General features: G+C 35.7%; 1 protein-coding gene across 3 annotated transcripts in view; it reads left to right on the forward strand.

The window, feature by feature from the left end:
- SLITRK3 (SLIT and NTRK-like family, member 3) overlaps positions 1-6,708 on the forward strand; it is a 10,654-nt gene extending 3,946 nt beyond the window's left edge. For 2 of the 3 annotated variants that reach the window (XM_011974221.1, XM_011974212.1), the window contains exon 2: positions 2,556-6,708. In XM_011974221.1, the coding sequence (XP_011829611.1) occupies positions 2,577-5,516 (2,940 nt within the window). In that variant the 5' untranslated portion in view covers positions 2,556-2,576 and the 3' untranslated portion in view covers positions 5,517-6,708. The remainder of the gene's footprint in view (positions 1-2,555) is intronic. The other variant, XM_011974229.1, reaches the window with a different exon arrangement.
- Positions 6,709-17,287: the final 10,579 nt, after the last annotated feature.

Below are 17,287 nucleotides of genomic sequence, written 5' to 3' on the forward strand. Positions count from 1 at the left end.
GAGAGAGAGAGAGAAGAAAGAAAGAAAGAAAGAAAGAAAGAAAGAAAGAAAGAAAGAAAGAAAGAAAGAAAGAAAGAAAGAAAGAAAATGCCTAAAATGCCTATCCCCCGCCCCCCTCCCCCATCTCCATCTTCCCCACCAAAGAAATGTTTCCCATAGGTTGGTCTCCTCCCACTTCGCTCTTGTTTCTTATTTTGCCAGTTTGTGTTCTCTATCCCTCTACTTATTTTTCCTACACACACACACACACACACACACTCACTCACAACTGTGTAGTTAGGGCTTCCTATCGCTCGCTCCCGAACCTATGCTAAGCGCGTTCCCTTTGGAGCTCATTTTCATGACGTGGAATACTGGGTTCAGGATTATAGCACATATATATTTTTAAAGCCGGAGCGAGGAAAGTCTGAGATTCTGCACTGTGATTGAGCCTTCCTTCCTCCCTGCCTCCCTCCCGCCCTTCCTCCCAGTGACCAGTGATGTGCCGTGGGTACCCAGAGAGAGCAGCCACCGCGGCGGCAGCGGCAGGGGCAGCAGAGCTGGAAGCCTGCTGCAGCCCCTTCTCCTCCCTCCTCTATTGAGTGTGCCAAGCGGCAGTTCTGCATCCTAAAGAAGCCCATTGAAGAGCCCATTGCATTCCCAGCACGTCTCAAGCTTGCTGCTCTTTTTTTTTTCCTTCTTGGTCCCCCCGCCCAACCCCCTTTTATCCCCTTTTGCTTCAGCTTCAGCAAAACAAAGGGAGTGGGAGGGAAAGAGAGAGAATCCTTAAACTCAAGCTTTTTTTTTTTTTTTTTTTTTTCTGGGTTACGGGTTCCAAAAAAAAAAAAAAAAAAAAAAAAAAAAAAAAAAAAAAAAAAAAAAAAAAGAAACCCAAAAAACTCTGGCAAAATAGGTAAGTCCAAGACATCTGGAGCCTTTTTTGCCTAAACCACAGGGACCTGAAAAACAAGAAAAATATTTAAGATAGTGAAGAAGGAAGAACTTAAGTAGATTTTAATATTTCATAAGGGAGATGGAAGACTAATTGATACTGCAATGTAGGCTTTTCTGCCTTTTCTCTCTCCCTCTTTTTCATTTAATTGTTTTTAATTTTTCAGTATTGCATGTCTGAGGCAGACTTCTCTTTGCTTTCTCACGGTATCTCCTTTCTTTACAGCTGTGAACATTATATGCAAGTGTAATGTGAAGATTTATTTTTTCACTTTTCCTATAAATTATATCATTGTGTTTTAAGAATAAGGTTGATGAAACATATCTTTCTGTGTGCTACCTGTGAGGAAAATATATGCTAGAAACTTTGGTTTATTTTTATTGATTAAAATCAGCTATTCAATTTTGATGGATATTTTAGTGACTCAGGAAGGAGAATATAATAAAACTGCATTATTAACATTTATTTATGTAAACATTTTCATATACTGATGTTATTAGGCAAGGAAAGCGATGCATAGAGGAAGACTCTATGTTATCAGAATAGTGCATTGCATTTGTTTCTTCTGATTGGAAAAGAATGATATCTTTTTTGAAATTTATTTCATGTGATAGGTCATTTATCAGCAGGTAAGAATAGAGGTTTCCACTCTCTCTTAACTTTAACTACCCGCCTCCCCTCTAACCAGTCACCTGCTCTTCCAGCTTTTTAAAGGGTTCCTCAGTTGATCTTGAAGGCACAGATACACATTCCAAACTAAGCTTTGGGAATGTTTTAATTCAGACACTTTCAGACTCAGCATCCTCTAGCTGTCCCTATCTTTAGCTCTGACAATTACATGGGCATGTTTTTTAGAAGGGCTAATGACTCCTACATGCTTTAAATAGTTAAACGATACAAATATATACAAATTACTTATTAAATTAAAGAAGATGACAGTATTCTATTCTTGGGCCAAAGGATGTGGACATATAGTGTACATACTGACTATACACTATTATAAAGCATGTTATGATCATTTCATAAAAATAAATCTTAAGTTTTCCTGAGTTGCTGATCATTTTACACATCTCAACATCTGATATTGAGCAACAGGCTCACACTTTATCATACTAATCAATATAATAATTTTGGAGTATGTCATGTATTTTTAATAGTCAAAACCTATAATTCAAAGAACATATTTTTCCCATCAGAGTTCCAATCAGATTTATTATGAGTATCTTTGATGGCAACATGAGTTTTAACAGGCAAACAGGTGTAATGGCCACATTATTGCTATTATTACTGAATCTGCCTATGCCTAAAAGGAAGTACGATGTACCAGTTCTGTTGTTTGTTATACAGAGGCAATGCAGTCTGCTTTTGTTCATGCGATATGCCGTTTACCAAGTATGGCTTGGTTCAGGAAAATGTCACTGCATGGTTCAATATTTCAGAGTCTCCTAAGTTTAAAATATAGGACACACTCTAAACGTTAAGTGTATTGCTAGCTCATTTTGAGTGTCACTTCTACAATTGCTGAAGTTTTTATATAGCTCTTAAAATGCCCCACATGTAGGAGTCAATTAAAATAGTACATATGACTAAAAGCTAAAAATCTGCATTTTTATTTCTGTTGCAGTTTTGTAATCAACCACGAACGATGAAACCTTCCATAGCTGAGATGCTTCACAGAGGAAGGATGTTGTGGATCATTCTTCTAAGCACAATTGCTCTAGGATGGACTACCCCGATTCCCCTAATAGAGGACTCAGAGGAAATAGATGAGCCCTGTTTTGATCCATGCTACTGTGAAGTTAAAGAAAGCCTCTTTCATATACATTGTGACAGTAAAGGATTTACAAATATTAGTCAGATTACCGAGTTCTGGTCAAGACCCTTTAAACTGTATCTGCAGAGGAATTCTATGAGGAAATTATACACCAACAGTTTTCTTCATTTGAATAATGCTGTGTCTATTAATCTTGGGAACAATGCATTGCAGGACATTCAGACTGGAGCTTTCAATGGTCTTAAGATTTTAAAGAGACTATATCTACATGAAAACAAACTGGATGTCTTCAGAAATGACACCTTCCTTGGCTTGGAAAGTCTAGAATATCTGCAGGCAGATTACAATGTCATTAAACGTATTGAGAGTGGGGCATTTCGGAACCTAAGTAAATTGAGGGTTCTGATTTTAAATGATAATCTCATCCCCATGCTTCCGACCAATTTATTTAAGGCTGTCTCTTTAACCCATTTGGACCTACGTGGAAATAGGTTAAAGGTTCTTTTTTACCGAGGAATGCTAGATCACATTGGCAGAAGCCTGATGGAACTCCAGCTGGAAGAAAACCCTTGGAACTGTACATGTGAAATTGTACAACTGAAGAGTTGGCTGGAACGCATTCCTTATACTGCCCTGGTGGGAGACATTACCTGTGAGACCCCTTTCCATTTCCATGGAAAGGACCTACGAGAAATCAAGAAGACAGAACTCTGTCCTTTGTTGTCTGACTCTGAGGTAGAGGCTACTTTGGGAATTCCACATTTGTCATCAAGTAAGGAGAATGCATGGCCTACTAAGCCTTCCTCAATGCTATCCTCTGTCCATTTTACTGCTTCTTCTGTTGAATACAAGTCCTCAAATAAACAGCCTAAGCCCACCAAACAGCCTCGAACACCAAGGCCACCCTCCACCTCCCAAGCTTTATATCCTGGTCCAAACCAGCCTCCCATTGCTCCTTATCAGACCAGACCACCAATCCCCATTATATGCCCCACTGGGTGTACCTGTAATTTGCACATCAATGACCTTGGTTTGACTGTCAACTGCAAAGAGCGAGGATTTAATAACATTTCTGAACTTCTTCCAAGGCCCTTGAATGCCAAGAAACTGTATCTGAGTAGCAATCTGATTCAGAAAATATACCGTTCTGATTTTTGGAATTTTTCTTCCTTGGATCTCTTGCATCTGGGGAACAATCGTATTTCCTATGTCCAAGATGGGGCCTTTATCAACTTGCCCAACTTAAAAAGCCTCTTTCTTAATGGCAACGATATAGAGAAGCTGACACCAGGCATGTTCCGAGGCCTACAGAGTTTGCACTACTTGTACTTTGAGTTCAATGTCATCCGGGAAATCCAGCCTGCAGCCTTCAGCCTCATGCCCAACTTGAAGCTGCTATTCCTCAATAATAACTTGCTGAGGACCCTGCCAACGGACGCCTTTGCAGGCACATCCCTGGCCCGGCTCAACCTGAGGAAGAACTACTTCCTCTATCTTCCCGTGGCTGGTGTCCTGGAACACTTGAACGCCATTGTCCAGATAGACCTCAATGAGAATCCTTGGGACTGCACTTGTGACCTGGTCCCCTTTAAACAGTGGATCGAAACCATCAGCTCAGTCAGTGTGGTTGGTGATGTGCTTTGCAGGAGCCCTGAGAACCTCACGCACCGTGATGTGCGCACTATTGAGCTGGAAGTTCTTTGCCCAGAGATGCTGCACGTTGCACCAGCTGGAGCATCCCCAGCCCAGCCTGGAGATTCCCACCTTATTGGGGCACCAACCAGTGCATCACCTTATGAGTTTTCTCCTCCTGGGGGCCCTGTGCCACTTTCTGTGTTAATTCTCAGCCTTCTGGTACTGTTTTTCTCAGCAGTCTTTGTTGCTGCAGGCCTCTTTGCCTACGTGCTCCGAAGGCGTCGAAAGAAGCTGCCCTTCAGAAGCAAGCGGCAGGAAGGTGTGGACCTTACTGGCATCCAAATGCAATGCCACCGGCTGTTTGAGGATGGAGGAGGTGGTGGTGGTGGAAGTGGGGGTGGAGGTCGACCAACTCTTTCCTCTCCAGAGAAGGCCCCTCCTGTAGGTCATGTGTATGAGTACATCCCCCACCCAGTTACCCAAATGTGCAACAACCCCATCTACAAGCCTCGTGAGGAGGAGGAGGTGGCTGTTTCATCAGCCCAAGAAGCAGGGAGTGCAGAACGTGGGGGTCCAGGGACACAACCACCGGGAATGGGTGAGGCTCTCCTAGGAAGTGAGCAGTTTGCTGAGACACCCAAGGAGAACCATAGTAACTACCGGACCTTGCTGGAAAAAGAGAAGGAGTGGGCCCTGGCAGTGTCCAGCTCCCAGCTTAACACCATAGTGACGGTGAATCACCATCACCCTCACCCTCACCGCCCAGCAGTTGGTGGGGTTTCAGGAGTAGTTGGGGGAACTGGGGGAGACTTGGCAGGGTTCCGCCACCATGAGAAAAATGGTGGGGTGGTGCTGTTTCCTCCCGGGGGAGGCTGTGGTGGTGGCAGTATGCTACTAGACCGAGAGAGGCCACAGCCTGCCCCCTGCACAGTGGGATTTGTGGACTGTCTCTATGGAACAGTGCCCAAATTAAAGGAACTGCACGTGCACCCTCCTGGCATGCAATACCCAGACTTACAGCAGGACGCCAGGCTCAAAGAAACCCTTCTCTTCTCGGCTGGAAAGGGCTTCACAGACCACCAAACCCAAAAAAGTGATTACCTCGAGTTAAGGGCCAAACTTCAAACCAAGCCGGATTACCTCGAAGTCCTGGAGAAGACAACATATAGGTTCTAACAGAGAGAAGAAAATATATTAGTGCTTTTTTTTCCCCAAAAAGAAAAGGAAAATAAAAGAAATATATCCCTTGCTCCCTTTACACTTGTCCCAATAACTCCATCCTCACGATCTTCCCTACCCTGAACAAAACTGAAACCGCATGATAACTAGAGAATACAGATGTATGCTCTCCCCTCTCAGATGTGATTTGGAGGAAGGGCCATACTCAGATCATTAATCAATGAAGTGCCTTCGCAGACTTTTGCCAGCAAATGTTATCATTATTTTTTTATACTGAAACTTAAGACTTTGACTGTGCCATGTATAAGGTATACCGGGGATCATTGTATGGATCCTAATTAAGTAAAATTCAATGTGTCTTTTTATTTTCAGTAACTATTTTTTTTTTTTTTTTTTAGTTGTAGTTTTGTTTTAAAGGGAGGGGGGAAACAAGTTGACATTTGTCATTTGTGGCTTTCTTTCTTCTCATCATGGCACAGATTCTGTACATGTATTAACAATGCAGTTTGCTGCATGCCTGGAAACTGCAAGACGGGGAGGGAGGGGGCGGGTCTTGCTCGAATGTTCTCACTCACTATCTTGTCTCTCATACACATATCCATCTGCAAACCGTGATCCCTAAACCTGCAGTTTCTTCCTGCTGGTGCAGGTACACACACACACACACACACACACACACACACACACACACACACTCCGTACCATTCCCATCAACCCAATCTGCTTAGTTCGGGTTTGATCCATTTTTCTCCTCTCCATAGTTCCACTACCCTTCACTGCTAGTGTACAGCTCACAGCATCTCTCCTATCACCCTGGGAAAAGTCACATTCTAGGCTGGATTCTACCGAAGTGGAGGCCTGGTGGTTTAACAGCCGAAGACACGCGCCTAGGGGTGAGCACCCTCTTTGTGACACTTCATCCTGATGCCAAGATTTTTTGGAGAACATCTGCACTTTCTTATATATATATATATAATATTTAAAAAAAGCAACTGGGTATATATCACTAACAGCTTTGTAGGAAGCACTTTTAATGTTTTCTCTCTCACACACAAAGATTCAAAAGAAATGTGCATATATTTATTCTGTAATTTCAGTGATTATAAATTGTAAAGGTAATGTTTAATCATTGTATAGTGATTATGCGTCTGGTATAGCTTTCCTAATAAAAAGTTTTTGAAAAACATAATACATTATATATAGAGGATACAAAGCTTGAACCTTAAACTCCAGCTATGCCATGCCTTTCGTGCTCCCATTTTAAAAAATGATTTCTTTTACTTGTTACACAGAAAGTAATTTATTAACGGGTTTGATGCACTGTGATGTTGATAAATCTTATATCCCACCATCTCTATTCCAAACCAGGATACAATTGAGACTTAAAATCTGACTTACAGTTTTTTTTTTCCTTGACTTATGAATTTCAATCTTAGTAACCAATGATGCACGTTTCCTAGGCAAGATGCAAGGGGGAGAAAATAAAATAACTAGATCACTGAGAAGTACAGGATTAATTAGGAGAACGTAATCAAGGATCCGTACATCTTAAGATAATATATGACATAAAGAAATCGGAGAATAAAATTGCTATTGTTTTTAAAATATGTAGTCCAATGCACACCCTCATACACCCACACGCTCCCACATACACCCACACAACCCAGTAAATATCAAAGGCCTTGGCCTTGGAGCCAATTATATGGCCAGAATCCTGTGAAATCTGTCACTTACATTTGACTACTATTTTCCAACCACTGACAACAACTGGCCCCAATAACGTTTGAATTAAGTCAGAGGATGCTGAATGAGTTTTTCGTCCTATGACATTAAAATTATGTAGAAAAATTAACCTGACAACAAGCCAAGTTTAGATCCATTTATATGTGAGCGAAACCAAAGAATACTGGATTTTTACGGCGCCGGTATCAAATTGGTGGAGGAAACTTAAGAAAACAGACCTATGAGGCAGGCACTTATCGAAGTAGGCCATTAGAGGGCAGCAGAGCTCCAGCGAGCCACAGACCCAGGACCTGCAGAACTGTGCAGTGAGGCCGGTGTTCTCCGCTAGTGTTTCCTCAAAGTGCCCATAGTAGGAATTATCATTACGTGTTGAATGTAATTCATCACAAGTCACTGATGCCTTATATCACATTTTTTTTCACAAAAAGAGAATGAGTCTAGCAGTTTCTGAAGTTGTGTCACTACTATAGCATGAAGCCATTGTAGTAACAAAATGAAAGCCCCATGAATGTCTACAAGAGTATATTTATATCTCTCTTGATTAATTATATAGAAATGTCAGCATAGGTATGCATAAAAATTAAAAAAAAGCAAGTATATCCATATAAAATTGCAGTTTTGGGGCACTTGACAAACTTTTATGCTCAATTATTTGAATATATTTTGGAATTATTTTAGAAGGAAGAAGCTCATGAACATCCACTTTATCTCTCTGTGTAATATTGAAGTGAAGCTCTTATGCAGAAGACTCAGGCCCACTATTAAATAGGTGTCATTCTTCTTTTTTGTTTTATCTTCTTCTTTTCTTTCTTGCTTTCTTTTTTACTTTCCCACAAATCACCTTTCTTCTAGTTATCCCACCTCCTTTATTCTTTCTAATTATCTGTCTCTTTTTTTTTAAGGTACATAAAACCAATATTACACTTTAAGTGTTTCAAAGCCCAATTTATAGAGTCTCTGAACTAGCAATTTATCATACTTCTGTTCCTCCTAATCAAATGGTTTGGGGAATAATAGAAAGCATATGCATAGTAAAAACTTAAAAGTGCAAAGCTAGATGCTTCAGATAATAGTTCTCATTTCTTTAATGAACATGTACATATTCATAACACAGCATATTATACAAATCAAGCTAAAGTACAATCTCAAAAAGACCCTGGTGCTTTCAGCATTTGAGAAATGAGCGTCCATAAACGATATCAAATTACAATATAACTTGATAATTATAATGATTATCTTTTACTTATGAAATACAGAAAGTAAGACTGTTTGGTCTTAAATATAGTTGGTACTTTCACCCTTGAATGAGAAATACATTTATTTATTTACTAAAAATAAATTTATATGAGAACAGAATTTTGTATTTAAGGGAATAGTTTTTTGCTTTTATGGAAATTACCTAAGTTAGCTTCAATTTATAATACCAGATCTGTTTTCATTAAACATGATGGATATTAATGTAGGTACTATGATTATAATATGTTTTATGTTTTTGCTGCAGTAAAATACTTATTTTTAAGAAAAAGAGTACTAATTCACTTCATTGTGATGACTAACTTAACTGAAGCAGACCCAGTTCTGACAGATATTTGCTATTATTCATTGCTATTTTTATTACTAAGTATAGTAATAATATTTAGAAATAATAAAAATATTGTAATATCTCTTAAACTATAAGAGGATTAGTGAGAAATAATTGGAAATTATTAGTTTAATTCAATAACAATTTTAACATCATGTTATACATCATATGTGGTATTATTTATGTAGATGTTTTTATATTTTTATTTAGAATGCTGTATTATTTTATCTAATTGCAAATACTTAAAAATAAGGATGATGAACACTATAATTTTAACAAAGTTTAGAGAGAGAGAATCAAAAGGAAAATTTAATGACTGAGCTTGAAGATTTCTTTTTAAACCTGGCAGTATTACTTTAAACCCTTCATATTTGAAAAGAATATGTTTAGGTTTATGAAAATTTATAATGCAATTATAGAACAAAAGAACGTTAACTATCGCAACACATTATTTTGATTCACTTAGTGTAAATTCATTATTCGTACAGTCCTGTCCTTTTGCAATTACGTTGTCTAGGCCAATAAATGTTACACTTTTGTGAAATGGCTATGACAAAGGAAGCATTAATGAAATGCTACACAAAATTTGAGAAATACGACTATAACAAGTCAAGATAATGTGAGAGGAAATGGTAATCAATGGACACGCCATCTTAAGTGATGTGAGCTAGTTTCATTGGCACTTAGACATTTATAACTTAGCTCAAAATTTTCAACTGTGAATATTCAGGTGAACGGAACACAAATAAGTATCACTAAAATCACCATATTCTCTTCAATATACTATGTTCTGTTTAATATACTATAGGCCTTTTAAAAGTAATAGGAGCAATAACACATGTGTAGTTGGGCCATTGTGTGTGTGTGTGTGTGTGTTTGTGTATACATATATAGTACTATTATATATGTATATACATTGTATATACATGTATATAGTTTATATATGCTGAATTTTACTTCTATGTAAATTACACATTTTTTATTATATGTATAACAATTTCTGTTTTATGCATTTATTTTTCTTGCTTCTGTCTAACCACCATCCAAGAGAAGCTGGATTAAATTACGAGTCTTCACTTTTGGAATATTCACATGTAAAAAGTAACACTGTAATTAATATTTCTGAATTTAAAAGTTATGTTATCTTCCAATTTGTTTCATTTTGTGATTTAAATCATAGGGGATATGTCTCAGTGACATTGTGATTTATTTTAAGTCTTCACAGTATAGGAACTAATTTCTTCGTATAAGTATACAACATAAGTCTAATAAAAGGCAAGTACTTATTTTTCGATTTTTCTATTTATAGAACAAATTTTACAGGTAAAAACAATTTTAGTAACTTCATTAATTAGACAAGACCTTTTAAATTTATCTAAGTCTGTAGGAAAAGTGATATATTTAAGGTGAAATATAAAAGAAGGTCCAGTTTAAGACATCCAACATCCTGTTTTACTTTTAAAACATCATCCTGAAATTAAAATGTTTGATGATAGTAGTAATAATAATAAACAAATATTACCATCTTTAGTTTGCTTATAGGGAATCTGAATTGAAGGGACATATTTTTTTATATGGAGAAATCAAGTGTATAACAGGGGTTGGTATTTGTGAAGAGGCAACATGTTATGGCCATCTTCTTTAATTTTGGTAATTTTTACTCCTGATAATACATATTATTGAAAAAATGTATTTTTTTTCTATTGCACTTACATAGATGAACTTTTACATTAAAAATTGTAATAGAAAATAATTCTTGTGGTGGATTTCAAAGATACACAGCCCAAAGGCATCATAATAAATTTACAATTTGACCCAAACTAACTCCTATAGTACCATTAAACTTTAAAACACAATGAATGTTAGTAAAAAGAAGCCTTTCTTCCTCACCACCCAGTAACAGAAAGTCTCAGCATGCCTAATTAAATGTTTCTTTAGTATATTTAGTCTATCTACTTACCAGTAAGATGAGTAGTACAATGAATTGATGAGTTTGCAATGTATTAAGTTGTATCAAAACCAAACAAATTGTATTAAGAAGAATGTACCATTGACTTAGATAAAAACAAACATGAATACTTTATTTTGATTCAATTATAACAATTGGGAGATTGTTCTCTTGATAATGCAAGGTACTCTATTACTTATATTACAATGTGTTATATGTGAAGACAGAGCTTTTGTATTTCTGATACATTTTGCTAAGAACTTGTAGGTTTACAGTCTTTTTGAATGATGAAACACTATATAATTACTTTTGGTAGCTTTGAAACAAGAGCATAACTTCCCCAAACCTGGGCGTGTCAAAGTCAACTCTGAAAAAAAAAGATGTTGAAAGAAAGATGTCACCTGATTGTGTGGAGAGATGGAAAGAAGTTCTGTTCTTCCTGCAGAACTCATTGCTTTCACTATTCCTGACATCCCTGCTTCTACTTCTGTTTCTGACTCAGTGCCAAGATAATCTTATGACTAAGGGCGTATTCATTGAGCTCAAATCAGGTGTCAAAGCAAGATCAGGGATTGATGACATTTCTCATATCAAGTAACAAAATGCCCAATTCATTTATTGTTGTACCTAGGCTGAGAAGATAATTCAACATATATACCCTGATTGTGATATCATTCATAAGTCTGATGAAAAAAGTCAAAACCTATAGTAAAAATATAACTACTTCTGGAAATTGACAAAATCAGTTAAGTGTTTCAAAAACATGAAACTCATCTTGAAAATCTCAAAACCTTGCCTTTCTTTTTCTGCAATGCTCTTTATCTTTGCCGTGGCATCCAAAATATTGGCTTCATTAAAGCTACTAGAATTCGTATATTGTTCCTGCTTTTATTTACAGTGTAAACTTTTGACTATTCAAACGTTATGTGGCCACATAGAATTCTAAGGTTTGTTTTTTTTTTCTTCAGAATTCTGGTAAAACAATTTATCTTAAAATGCTTTTCTTTTTAGTATGTGGTAACAAACTTTATGATTAAAAACAAGTCCATCAAAGATGTAAAGTATTAACAAACCTGTATTTTTTTTTTTTTTTTTTTAGTAGAAAACCTTCAGGTCCATCTAAATCCAATCTTTTATGTGTATTAAATCCAATTGGAATTTTTTTTCCCCTACGCGTTCTCTGCTTAACCAAATTTGAATTCAAAATTGAAATCTGTCCCTCTGTTTCCTAGCTGACCCTTCATTTGTTGTTTCATTTTTTCAGCTGGCAATTATAAAAGTAGGTAGAAAAAATGTTAACTACAGGTATAAGTATGAAATCTGTCTGTGGAATAACCAGGTCCATGAATCTTTCTCTTTTTCTTTAGGAAACCTTCTTCAACAAAGGTACAATGGAAAGATAGGGATAAAATGAAAATGTCCTATTTCTAAAGACCTTTTGATAAAGGCTTAATGGAGAAAGTTTGAACTGGGTTTTTGTATTAACCTGTAAGTGTGCTATCTTTGGAAGAGTTTAAATCCCACAGTTGATTTACTAAGCTACTTCAATTAGCATCTGTTAACAAATTCACTGAAAATCAAACCCTAATGGTAACTAAACAAATTATAATTAAACGTAAATATTAATGCAAAAAATCACTAGGATGAACTAAGATAATGATATGAAAACATTTAGATTAGTTCATGGTACAGATGTGTAAAATAAATGAGGTCTTTTTTCTTCTTTTAAATATTAATAGCTTCTTGTGTACAAACAAGAACTCCTCATTGCCTGCAAGTTAATTTTTGGGCTATTTTAACATAACTGTCCTTAGCCCATTACTAGAACGTATTTAAGAAATACAACCAATTATTAATATTTTAAAGAAAACATTATTATGTATTAAAGTATTATAATCTATTATGTAACATATTTCAGAGCAATGGCTATTTCAGGGCAGAATATACATAGTTTAAAGTATTTTTTTCATCTGTAATATTGCTCCCCCCATTTATTTTTATGATTTGAATTTTAACAGTATAAATGATAATGGCATTGCATTTTAATTTGGATCACATACTCTTCTCTCTTTATAAATGTGGATAAAATAAGTGAACATTGCTCAAATGAATTCTGGATATATATATATATAGATAGATCTATCTATCTATCTATCTATCTATCTATCTATCTATCTATCTATATCTCTCCACACACACACACACACACACACAAAATGCATATATATGTGGACACCATCTACTAACATCTTTATGAAACAAATGACAGTTTACATACTGCATTATTGCACAGATGTAGTTTTTAATAAAGGCTTAAATTTAAGGTTCAAAATAGGGAAAGATGTGGTGTGGAATGTTGAACAGTACATAAAACTGTAGTCGGTAATATTTTATTTGTTGAATGAATCAGGCTTGAGTTTGACACTTACTCACTTCTCATGTTAATTTAAACATGGCTACCCAGTTATGAGATACACCTTTCACTACTCCTATTCCATTTCAAAAATATATGTGAACATTTCCATAAATCATTGTGTCCTAACTCAAAACAGGTAGTATGGAGACATTGGTTCTGTGGAACTTTTCTTCAAATTGCAATCCGCCTTTCCTAACTGCAACATGCACAGATTCGCCCTTATATCCACTGCAAGGGACATCACAGAAAAATGGAAAGAAATGTAGCAAACAGAAAGTGAAGAGAGAGAGAAGATAATGTGCAATCAGCTGGGGAAAGACTTCTGAGGTAACTCTCTTATGCCTGCTCATCAGCCACCATTTTGAGAACTATTCCTCTCAGCAAATATCTTACCAAGCAAATACTTTATCTTTCAGAATATGCAGTTTGCTTATTCCCATGTTTGTACAAATTACTGTGGTTATTCTTTTATCTCCTGGAAATACACATCTTTCATGGGCATCAAAATTCAGTTTCAAATTCCCTTCATGCAGTAGGCTTCTATTGATACAGTAAACTAAATTTTGACTGTTCTCTCAAATACTCCTGCACGCTATTTACTTTATGCTGATTTGAGTATGTTGGAATATTTTACCCTAAGTGTCCTTCAGTCATTTCGCCTATCAGTGCCAAGAATTCTGGCTTTTCAATTATATTGTAAGCACTTGAGAGCACAGATTATCTTCAATCTTTTGTAGCCCAGTGTCTAGGACCATATTTTGCACAGGTATGGGCAATACGTTCTGATCAAACTTCTGAGTTTCATGAATCTTATCCTGTTTCTGGAATAACCACATCACTACCTTTCTTCCCATTATTTCCAATACAGAGCCTGGGTAACAATAAACCCTAAATAAATATTTGTTGAATAAATGAATGGACGGAGTTTTAGATATGTGTGGGCTATAGATTCTTGCAAAAGTTGAAAGTCCTGTGCATGTAACCTAGAGAAATGATGAAAAGGAATAGAGTTTGGAGTGTAAGAGTAAGAGAGGTGGTAAGAAATGTTACAGTATGAGAAATAACTTCTTTTACTTTTCTTAAATTTGTTTATTGGAAATATACATGCTGACTAAATAAGCAATATACATGCTGACTAAAGAAGTCAGAGGAAAATGAGTAATACGAGCATATCTCCAAGGAGAAACTAGGGCAAAAAGGGAGGAGGGAAGGAAGGAAGGAAGGAAGGAAGGAAGGAAGGAAGGAAGGAAGGAAGGAAGGAAGGAAGGGCGGGAGAGGAGTAGCTATAAAATGTATTCATATGCTCCTCAGCAGTAGACAAAGCAGAGAAAGGAGCATGACCAATACTATGCAGATGCGGTGTTAGGAAGCTTTTGCTCATTTCCTTAAATGTTTACAAATAAGAGCAATAATTTAATGGGCTCTATTGATGTCTTCTTTGTTATCATTGCTTAACAACAGGTTCTACCACTTCACTCCAAATTTTACTAGAATGTTAATCCAGCCAAGATTATTAAAATAAAACAGGGCATACATAAAAGTATTATACATATTGCCTTCCTTTAAAAAGAAGAGCAGTTTAAATACCTTTTTATCTGTTCTATACAAGACAAATGTATAAGAATTCACACTTGGTGTGTCAGGATTTGACTAGCTATATTCCTTTCAATTCTAACTCTGTTGTGGACAAAGGTGAGGTGTAATTAGATTATGAACAAAAGATTGCAGAGATACTCATACAAATTAATATATGAAATATATTTCTGCCTCGTAGGATCCAAATTTTAACGCATGTCAAACTACATTTTCACTTAGGTAATGTGAGGGCTTACAAAGAGAAGAAAATGTATCTTATTCTTATCAAACTTTGATTCTTGAAATGCTATGATCACATTCTCTTCTAGCTTACTGAAAATATATAATAATCAATCAGAGTTTAATTGATGGTAAATTTAACCCAAAAAGAAATATTTAAGGCAGTTATAAGAACAAAGACATATTTTATACAATAAACTGAAGGTAAATATTTTTATTAAAGATATGAATATCTATATAAAAATTCAGAGTGCTTTTTGGGTCTGAAAGTTTGGCATTTTAGTCCCACACCTTAGTTGTCTTGAATGTTTGACTTTGTGTTGACATTATATATCTACATCGTCATTTTATATTGTCCTTGAAATACACTTATGTTTGAATTCTAATCTTATTAGGGAAAAAATAATCCTAAACTTCATATTTTCATTTTAAATGCATTTAGATTCTAATTTAATTATTTTAGAAGTTATTTTGCAAAAGTACTGTGTTAAAGGCATTGCAAAATTTCAAACTATTGTCAAATAAATTAATGGCTTGTAGGCCAGTATGTCTTAGAATGTGACCTAGGAATATTTTTCTTGTCAATAGAATCAGGGATGCAGGGCTAATACATTCTTCAGACATAAAATAGGTTTGTATAAAATTGACATCTAAAATATGATCACTTAGGATGATGTAATATATTGGAATTGTAAAGTAAAAAATATGTATATACATATGGATATGTGTACCAATATGCTACAAAATTTTACTATTTTCATTAATAAAAATGTTATGACAAAATATAAAAAGGTTAATATACAACATGCAAAAGATACGAACATGAGACATAAATTAAGTTTCATATCTTAACCCCCTGTAAAAGTCAGTACACCTTTTAACGTGAATTTTTCTGAATAATTAACTGTGTTGAACCGAGAGTATTCCTGGTGATAATAACTTCCAGGAAAAGCTTTTCCATGTCTTGAACATGTTCACAGTCAGGCTTAAGTTTTATTATAGCAATATAAATTACTATTATCTAAGAAACATAAAAAGACATTTGCACTGCATACTAAAATGTTCTTTTTTGTTTGATCGTTTACAATTCTGATTATAATATGATCAGAGTTGTTTGAAGTAGTTGATGATCTCCTATGATATGCATATTCCACTCGGAGTCAATATTTTGCATGAATTATGCTCCTATCTTAAAAGACCAACTTGCCAAAAACAAATGAGGAATAGAAAAATAAAAATTCAACAACCATGATTCTCTTTAAAGTGCTTACTAAAGGGATTTAGATTGCCTCTGCCTCCTGCTATTATCAAGTGAAGTGAAAACTAGACAGAAAAAATACTACTGTAGCCTGTAATCTCATCCTTTTGTCTACATTTGCCCAATAACGCTACTATGGTTGAATAAAAAGCTAAGTCGAAAAAAGAATCTCACAGATAACCACAGATAATAGGTCTCACTGCTAAATACCCAGTTTCCCATATGAAAACAGATGCAGGATACCAAAATGAGTAGAACTATGATGATTCAGTTTGGTTTTTCAATAGTTCCAGTTATCTACCACACTCTAGCATGCGTGGAATAAGGGCTAAACTGCAGAGGGATGTCTTCATAACCCAACTACCGCTTCATAAGAAAGGGAACAATGAAGATCTATATTAAGAAAATGGAACCTCTGCTAATGACAATTCTTCAGGTTTACCCTTTTGAGTCTCAAACTCTGTAAGACATTATGGTGAAGGCAGTACTGATTATTTCAATAACCTCACAGGAAGACCTTTACTCATACCTTAAGAAAATTTCAGACCCTGCAATATCTCAAACCTTTAAAAATGAATTGTAGCTAAAGGCATAGAAGGCCTATTATTACTCTCCTGGCATATTAGTTGAGGTTGATATTGATAAAGATTTCCTGAGAGTACACAGATAATGGAAAACACCTAATTACATATAAATATAGCAACTGAGTATAGCCTAGCAAATAAAGTGAGTTTAGCAACTAATTGATTTCCCCAGGCCCATATCTTAGCTAGTGACAGTAGAGTGTATGAGTGTGACATTTCCTGTTTGAGAGAATGGGTCATAAGGAAATTTTATGGGAAAGAGGTGGTTCAACAGCCTTGATATGTATAATATGTTCAGTCATAATCAGCTTCTTTTCTCTCCTCCCAATGCATTTATCCCCAACCAACACACACACTGCTTCAACATACTCACACATTATGTACTTTGCTGACTGTTTTAAAATTTTTCACTTTCAAATTAT

Source organism: Mandrillus leucophaeus, unplaced genomic scaffold, assembly GCF_000951045.1.
Source record: "Mandrillus leucophaeus isolate KB7577 unplaced genomic scaffold, Mleu.le_1.0 Scaffold1009, whole genome shotgun sequence".
Taxonomy (NCBI): Eukaryota; Metazoa; Chordata; class Mammalia; order Primates; family Cercopithecidae; genus Mandrillus; species Mandrillus leucophaeus.